Source organism: Corella eumyota, chromosome 4 (assembly GCF_963082875.1).
Source record: "Corella eumyota chromosome 4, kaCorEumy4.1, whole genome shotgun sequence".
Lineage (NCBI taxonomy): Eukaryota > Metazoa > Chordata > Ascidiacea > Phlebobranchia > Corellidae > Corella > Corella eumyota.
This window is the reverse complement of record NC_137493.1, coordinates 5606229-5615125: the sequence shown is the minus strand read 5'-3', so window position 1 is coordinate 5615125 and position 8897 is coordinate 5606229. Positions and strand designations below refer to the sequence as shown.

The 8897-nt window shown below is 29.9% G+C and overlaps 2 protein-coding genes and 1 pseudogene across 2 annotated transcripts; 2 read left to right on the top strand and 1 right to left on the bottom strand.

The window, feature by feature from the left end:
- Positions 1–464: 464 nt before the first annotated feature.
- Positions 465–1026, bottom strand: LOC145750078 (uncharacterized; annotated as a pseudogene).
- A 2807-nt stretch (positions 1027–3833) lies between these two features.
- LOC145750678 (hydroxylysine kinase-like) lies at positions 3834–5283 on the top strand. The gene is made up of 6 exons (XM_082566758.1): positions 3834–4008; positions 4082–4192; positions 4263–4405; positions 4553–4733; positions 4794–4862; positions 4940–5283. Exons 1-6 carry the CDS (start codon positions 3834–3836, stop codon positions 5281–5283), a joined length of 1023 nt encoding a protein of 340 aa, XP_082422884.1.
- A 775-nt stretch (positions 5284–6058) lies between these two features.
- On the top strand, positions 6059–8570 carry LOC145751039 (uncharacterized). Its single transcript, XM_082567111.1, has 7 exons — positions 6059–6187; positions 6594–6797; positions 6940–7027; positions 7135–7230; positions 7415–7523; positions 7693–7780; positions 7908–8570. Exons 1-7 carry the CDS (start codon positions 6091–6093, stop codon positions 8495–8497), a joined length of 1272 nt encoding a protein of 423 aa, XP_082423237.1. The 5' UTR covers positions 6059–6090; the 3' UTR covers positions 8498–8570.
- The last annotated feature ends 327 nt before the right edge of the window (positions 8571–8897 follow it).

The following is an 8897-nucleotide window of genomic DNA, read 5'->3' as shown; positions in this document are numbered from 1 at the left end:
TTGTACTTTATAACCTCCCAAAGCGACATCACTTTGCGTTTTTCACATTTTTTTAAATGGGTGTTTTTCATTTTTAAACTGGAATTACAGACAACTTAAACTATGTAAAATTTCGGTTGGGATTTATTTTATATAACAATAACATACTGAATGATTGTAGTCTAAAATATTACCATACATTAAAAGCGTGGGCTCAGCACTTTAAATATCCTGTTTCTTTTCTCCTTAACAACTTCACATTTGTCTAATAACGTTTTTTAAACGTTTTTATATGAGTATATTAACCAACCGTTTAAAATAAACACCTCTTCAGTTCAGCTTGGTTTAGAGCGACCCCTTGTAAATTAAAAAAAACAGCAATTGTTAGTCACTGCGATTCTTTTGTTGAAATCAAAAATTTCTATATATTTTTTACACCGTAAACTATTTTAAGTACATTTTCTAACATATTATACACATTTAAATACAGTTTTAACACTTTTTTAATTGATTAATTTAATCATGCCAAATGTGCTCAAGCCATAAAATAGGAGTGAGTTTTGATAAAAATTTCAAGACCGTTGTCGTCGAGGTATTCAGAATGTACCAGTAAATTATTATATATATTAGTTATAAATTCTTTATATGGTTTATGTGTGTGTTATATTGAATGTTTTTAAACCCGAGATATAGATTGAGCTTGTGCGCCACTTGGAACTACTTCGTTGTGATCTTGAATTACGGCACACAGAGGGCAACACAAGTGAATACAAAAGTCGCCTAGGCCGGAACCATCAATGCCCTTCTGTTGACGGACCTTTCCTCGAATTATTCCGCCGGCAATACAGCCAGTAAATACGTAGGCGATACCACAGGTCAGGCAGTCATCACCGACCGCTTCCGCAGTTTTGCCAAGCGTGTAGCAAGGTACGAAGTAGGTGATTATACAAACGCCAAAGTTGGAGAAGCAGTCGCACAAACCGTGTTGAAATTCAACCATTTTTTTAAGTACAGTTGTTTTTATTAAAAAGTTAATAAACACTTGGAATTTCTAGAAACAACAAAAAAATAAATTTAATATAGTGTATCAGCTGTGGGTTGAATAGCATTCCCATGTGGGCATACATTGTATACCAATACACTCCCAGTCACTTAAGGCACTATATTATCAATTTAAAACCACTCCTATTAAGCTTTCTTCGAAATTCTTTTACTACAATAAATATATAACTTTTTCTCCTTATGTTAACAGTTTTAATATGTTTTCAATTCACCTAGTAACATAACTTTGATGCTTAAAAAGTACTTGCACGTTTTTGTAGTGGAAATTTAACTAAATCATTAAGAGTATAAACATTAAAAATGGCAATATAAAAGTTAACATATCACAACGCTCAATTTGGGCCTTGTTTTGTTAACAATTTCTAAACAAACGGTATTGTTAACGAATATATTAATACTAACAAGAACAACATTTATAATATTGACTAAATTGTGAAAAGAAAATATTTTAATCGGATATTAGTCACAGCTTTAAAACAATATTTTGTCAACGAAGTGATGTCAAATTGTAAAAATGCTATTAAAAAAAACAAACAATCAGTCTAAGTGTAAATAAATCTGAAATAAGATATTTCCATTACTCGGTTTTAAGAATACAGTTTTATTATATCCTATAACGCTGCTTTATTTAATAAAACATATTGTAAATTCCAGGAAATTATTAAACAACGGAATGTAACATACTCTGTTACACAAATCATATTTTGCCTGCTTTTACATGGAAAATAGGCGGTGTATGTTGCAATATATCCATTAGATAATTTAGTTTTATCACCATTATTTAAAGTGCCATGCTATTAGGTGTATATATAAACTTTCGGGTTTACAATCCACCACAAACTGTTTATCATAATAAAATGCTAACTGCCTTCCTAATACCATTGGATAAGTATTAATAAGCAGACAAACTTTAGGTTCAAATAAAACCATGCGTTTTTTTAAATTATAAATGTAATTATGATTAGGACATTTTAATATAAAAAATAACCTTTTCTGAAGACACTTAGTTGTATACTAATACTTAGAAAAATGTTAACAATTCGACGTTTTTATTCAACTCCTTAGCTCGATATCTAAAGTGCTTGCTTACAATACTTACATACTGCCTAAAAGGCGTACTATCTATACCCTCTGGCTATTTTCATATAAGTCATGTGTAACAACATTCACTAAGTGAATAATAACGTTTCAGTTGACTAATTTAATTTTATCATCGGTACAGGGACGAAAATAGTTTTCTTCATATGGTATTGATCTTATTTTAAACTAAATTAAACTTTGGTTAGTTGCTACCTTTACGAAAAAATTTTAATGTAGAAAAAAATAGTGTCGATAATAGAAAAGGGGAATAAAATAAACTTTTTTTCTTTAACTAAAATTTTTTAATACCGCTTGTACTGTCATATAACGTTTTTTTTTTAAATTGGATTTTAAAACTTATATAATCTTTTTTACACCAAGTTCTATAAAAAAATACTTTTTTTCTCTACCTTATAACACACCAACATTTATTTTTAAAATGCATTTTTTCATAAAGTAATTTTAACAGAAAAAGGCGTGGCATTCTTTTCCTTATTAAACAAGCCTTTTTTACTATGCTTTCTTTTTTATATCTTAGTATTTATTTTAAAGTACTTTTAAAAATATTCTCAACCTGTATAAGCCTTCACAATTAAATGTTCTTTGGGAATAAATAATACGTGTACAAAATCTCTACATATTTTGTAATGTATATCTGGCTACGTTATCTTTTTAAACAATCAAACTAAGGAACTGCGTCTTTACAAGCATACTTAAATCTCTCTGTATGAGCGCAGTGTGGTTTGTCGTTTAATTCTTTCCGGTGTTGAATAATAAATAAAAGAAGCAAACGAAGCAATACCACGATGTTGTTTGGTAGTATTAAAAACATACACAGTTTACTTTACAGTTTATATTATTCTTACAGTTATCTTTTTTGATCTATTCTTGTTTTGATTATACTTATCTTATTGTACTTGCACAGAAGTAATACTTTAAAGCCTTAATATTTAAAAACAAAAAAATCATTAATCACTAATAGTTTTGACAACAATGTCATTAAACTAATAAGGAAATGAAAAATAATTACAAAAATGCACGAGTTATTAACATTTTAAATATGATTGCATCATACAAAGTCTTAAGTTTTTTTGTTTTTCTTACTTAAACAACATTATGAGTATTTGTACCGCAAGGAAACAAGTAAAGGAAGCTATTCATAGTTTCGCATTACGGATACTTACTTGCTTGTCAACCCACGATTGGGTTTATAGACATGTCAGATTTTACTACAAAACTTTTCATGTGTTGTTTTTTATCCACTGAATCATGAAATTATGTGACAAATTATTAAAGTAAATGTCGTAGTTATTAAAGCGTGTTTATATAAAAACTTCGTTTTTCAAACGTGTCTAGATTTTCATCATCTTTTTTTTTATTTTAAAGAGCAGTTTTTACAGTTGAGTATAAGCCTAAGTAAAATTTTTTTGGGTATATCGTAAGTAAAAAGTTTCTTTGTAAATATCTATGTTTTCATTTGTCAGTTTTTTGATTAATAATTTTACAAAGTTTTATCTCTTTCCGGAAACAGAAATATCATCATGCCTGCTCGAGAATACAGAAAACATTTTATACAATAACATAACGAAAATACAAACAAAGACTAAGTTTTTCTATTTAAAACTACAGTATCTTAGATTTGGCGCAAAATCGAACAGGATTAAACATTTTTGTCTAATTTTTAGAAAAATTTTATTTATATTACTAGCAACATGAACATGTTAACTGATTTAGTTTATCAAAAATATGGTTTGAAAATCCAGTTAGTAAAAGATTTAGCTAGCTACGAAGATAAAAATATATTGGTTAGCACATGGTTCAATGATGACACGAAAAGAAAATATTTGGTACTTAAAATCATAAACCCTCAGGATTCAAAACATTTGGGTGAATTACATATAAACAAATTATCTACTTAAGTTTGTAAAATTGCATAGATAACAATATGTTAATATTTTAGAAATGTTTCAATCTACTTGCCTGGCATTACTTCAATTGAACGAAAAAGGATTTTGTGTTTCTAAACCAATTAAAGGTTTAGCTGGGCCGTTAGTCCATCTATGTGATAACGGTAATTCTCACTTTTACATAATTTGTTATTGTAAAAAAGTTTGCAAATTTAGAAAAAAAATTCTTTTTAGGAAAAGGTCTTCAAGTCTTTATGCTGTTTGAGTTTATACCTGGAATTTCATTTGACAAGATAGACTTAAAAAACGAAAATAAATTTTTAAAAATAATATTACACGCTGGAGAAATGCTAGCAAAACTTAATAAAGAACTGTCGGTAGGTTTATAAATACTTATCATATTTGTTTAAAAAAAAATTTAACTTGTTATATTCTCCACATTTAAACTTATCTATGAAGCCATGCCACTTTTTTTAAGGTTATTATGTTTTGAAAGATCATCATTTGTGATTTTTTTATTAAAGAATTTTTCAAGCGAGTCGTTGAAACGATCAGATAACGTTTGGAAGTTAGAAAACGTTACGCGTAAAATGACTGGCCCGAGGCTACGTTACGTCCAAAACGAGTCCCTGCGAGAATTATGCAGCAATGTTATCAATGCTTTTGAAGATCACGTGCTATCACGTCTAAATAGTTTAAGAAATGGTAAATATTAAATAAATATTACTGGCAATAATGCGATTATAAATTGGCAAATATGTTTAGGTATTATACATAATGACTTGAACAGTGCAAATATAATACTCGAAGATGATGAAGAATACAAAATTTCAGGTATTTTTTTCTTTTTACTTCCTAACCATAATTTTGTGACGAAAATTTTCTAATTCAAACCTTATTTAACATTTTAGGTATTATAGACTTTGGCGAACTCGTGGAAAGCAAACTAGTATTCGACATTGCTACTCTAATTGCATTTATGATGTGTAAGGCCGATCATTTAGACTTTGATATCAAGAAAGCGGCATTGGTAGCGCTAAAGGGTTACGAGAAAGTTATACCTTTATTAGAACGTGAAAGAAATTGCTTAAATTTGGCAATATGCGCTCGGTTGGTTTCTTATATTTGTTCAGCCAGTGTGGCTCTGCAGGTGAACGATATTGATTCGGTCAAACGGAAAAATATTCTTCGCGAATTTGAGCCGGCTACTACAACATTGCCGCTCATATGGGAAAACGGAATTGATTTAAACTAAATTAGTTTTTATTTGTTTGATATTGTAATTTATTTGTGCTTAGGTAAGAAGTAAAGGTATTTAATCATGGCGAAAGTTTAATATTTCATTTTTTTTCTTTCTTTTTGCACCAATTAAACAACAGCTTTTAACCACAACAGTGGAGTGCAAATACTATGGCGACATCGTTCGTAATATTGACGTCATTTTACATATTTTATTGTTACGCACAAGGGCAGGGCTTGATCAAACACATGAATAAAAATCCGGGACTTGTTAAACAACGTATCACCATGCAAACAGTGACCAAATTATTGAAACCAATACAAAGCGGTCGTTACGGCCTTTTCACCTTAATATGCAATTGGTTTTTACCAGTGCGGTTTTCCATTGATTTCTAAGTTGCGCTCGACGAAACTTAAACAAAGAATTTACAGTAAAAGATTTTATATCGCCCTGAGTTATTCTATTCTCGTTTGAATTCGCGTCTTTAAATTTTACAAGTCGCGCTAATGTTTTCATAGTTCAAGTTTTTAATTCTATGAATTGTAGTGGCATATTTTAGCGAAAATTGTAGTAACTATATCACGGATTTGAAAGTTAGTGGAAAACTTTGGCGTTCTGGCGTAAGGTGTATACTGTTGCTCTTACTGAGAATATGTGTTCTGACTAATGGTGCTAAGTTAGGCTTATAAAAACTAGGACTACTATAAGAAGTAAAGCCTAGCGAGTATGGATGGTTGTCTAAGAGGCAGTGCAATTTTTAAAAATATAGATACTTTTACCGATAGAGTTAGAAATTAAATATTTTTGTAAAAGTTGAACAAAATGAAATTAAAAAAGATGAATGGTTCGTCAGCGTTGTTAACCGAAGTTAAACTTCCCACATCTACCTCAATCGTCGAAATGAGAAGAATAGGAATAGGTAAAATCTGATTTAAGACTTAAATTCTGAACCAAATTTAGTTTTCAGATTTATTTTTATTTTTTTTGAAATAAGACTTTAGTTAATAATAGATATTTTTATAAACACACAAACAACGTAAAAATTATAAAATTTAAGACACAAAGTCTGCTTTTTACTTGATTCAACGAAAATGTTTAATGATTTATTATAATTAAAACTAAAATTACATATCCGGAATGACGTCATTTTTGACGTATTTGTATAAACGTTTTCTTTCCAAGTAATGCTTCTCCTATTTTGTTTAATTTCATTCTTTGATAAATGTTGAATGCAAGGATATGACATAATTTCAATCACCGGATAGTTCTACAAGCAATAACTTAGAGTCAAACTGTGTTTAAATTGAGTTCAATTCTCATTTTAGACGAAGCAAAAAGATTTGAGCAACCTACTGTTAGAAAGCAAGAAATGGCAATCAAGCATTTAAGAACATTTTTTGGCGAATTTTTAGCCAGAATTTTGTTATTGGGATTATGTGGGGCTAGTATTTGGCGATTAACTAAATCGTTTCCTGATTTTCCAATATGGGGTTACATACTACTTAGTATCGGGATTTTATTGTCTCTAGGTGAGTTAAAAACCTAACTTTGGGTAGATGTATTATTTTTGTTAAAAAAAGGTTAGGTTTTGATTCTAAAGACTGCTCTTTAAAAAATTATAATTACTTTTTAAAACTGTTTAGTAGCATAAAGAATTGTTATTTTTTGTAGGAGACTGTCTTCAGTCATCGTGGTATAAAAGCAAATTATATGGATACTGGCACTTTTACAAATATGTGCATTGGGGTGGAAGGGTTTGGTGAGTAACCTATTATACAGTTTGCCCTTAAAGCCTATACGTTTTAAATTAAGTGCGATAAGGTATCAGGGTTGTTGTAATTATTACTTAAAATAATTTATTTGCAGGTTGGAACCTAATACCCTTTTCTGTTTGGTGACAATCATTCCAACACTGGCTTGCATAGAAACCGCGATTTTGTGGAGATCCGAAACTTCCACCACGTATGAAATTAATTTTATAATAAACAGTATTTTTTTAAAATATTTTTCATATGCAATAACAAAGCAATGATGCTGTTTAAACTAAGTTATATTTTTCTATTATAAACCAATTAACTCTTTGGGCCATTTTTTAAAATAATTCTTTAAGAAAACATTATTTTTAAATATTTTGTTATGAATTTAGAGAAGCTTTTCTGCCTGAAAATTCAACTTTGTTTTCCACCTCAGCTCCGTTAACAACAGCGTTGGCAAACTACTCCACAACAACAGCTGAAGATGTTGGTAGCGGCAGCGTAAGTGTTATAACTTTTTTGCAAAACCTTTCACTAAATAAAAATTTAAAACTTTTTTTTATTTTGAATAAAAAATATTTCCATTGGAAATTTTAATTAAGCGTGTATACCAAGACAGTCATTTAAATGTTTTATATGGGCTTGTTATTAGTTTGTTTTTTTGTTTTAGGGCATGGAAGAAACGACGACGAGTGCTAGCGAAGTACTTCGAAATTTTGACATTTCAATGGTTCCTGTGGCTGATCGTCGAATTCAAGGTATTAATTTTAAATTTTTAAGAAAAATTTAAAGCTCTTAACACAGTGCTAAGTACATAAGAAATAAACTTTAGATTTTGTGTTACTGGAATTACTGTTAGCGTGTTTAAATAGAATTAACATTTAGGTAATACTTCTGGTCTCACTACAATAAGTTCAACTCTTGGAAACGTTCTTGTGGTAAAAGAAAATGTAAACTATTGGGGTCGTGATATCTCTTTGTATGCGTTGCATCATTTGGTTTACTTGCTTCTCGTTCTAAACCGTCTTCAAGTTCGAATGCCTGACAATCTCCAACGAATGAAGCTTAATCTGATCCTATTTGAGTTCCTGTTAAACGCAGCTGACTTGGACAGTTTTATTGTTAACGCCTTAAACGAGAGAATCGTTCAAACTGACTATAATTTGTTTATTTCGGTGATGGTCTTTTGGGGTGTCGGCTTTATTCCCCTGCTCCTAATTTTAAGTAGGCGGTACGAAATGAACGAATTTGAGAGCGACCGTAACAAGTTAGAAACATTGTACAGTTCTATTATTATTGGCCTGCAGGATATTCCTCGCCTTGTATTAAGATTATATATTCTTATTCAAACGTATAGATTGTTTTCGGTTGAAGCCAACACCAACATTTTATTTTTTGCAGGCAAAAATATCGTTTCTATAATATTGTATATGCATCGCATTCTCGTTTTAAAATTTGATAAGAATCCTTTTTAAAAATTGCTTTTAAGCTATTCATTTTACTATGGGCTATCTTATCCTTTTTTATTGTAATATTTGTATGAATAAAGTTTTACATTGTTCTTTGAAAATGCCGAAATGTACAAGTAATTGTCATGTAATTTCGCTTGCACGACAAAGCACTAAAAATATTTAAAATTATATGGCAACCCTGAAAATCTAAATTAAGGATAAAAATAAAGCAGCGAAATCATTGGTGTGTGGCGTGGGTTAGGTCACCGTTAAGTCATCGTCGTAGGAAGTAAAAACGAAACTTAATTTTAGGTGAATCATCAAAAAAAGAAAAGTCATGACTTAATTGAATTCCTAATAAACTGAGAAACTAACTTTTTAGATTAAGCTGATGTAAAGTGTTTTTTACTGTTTTTAAGATTTT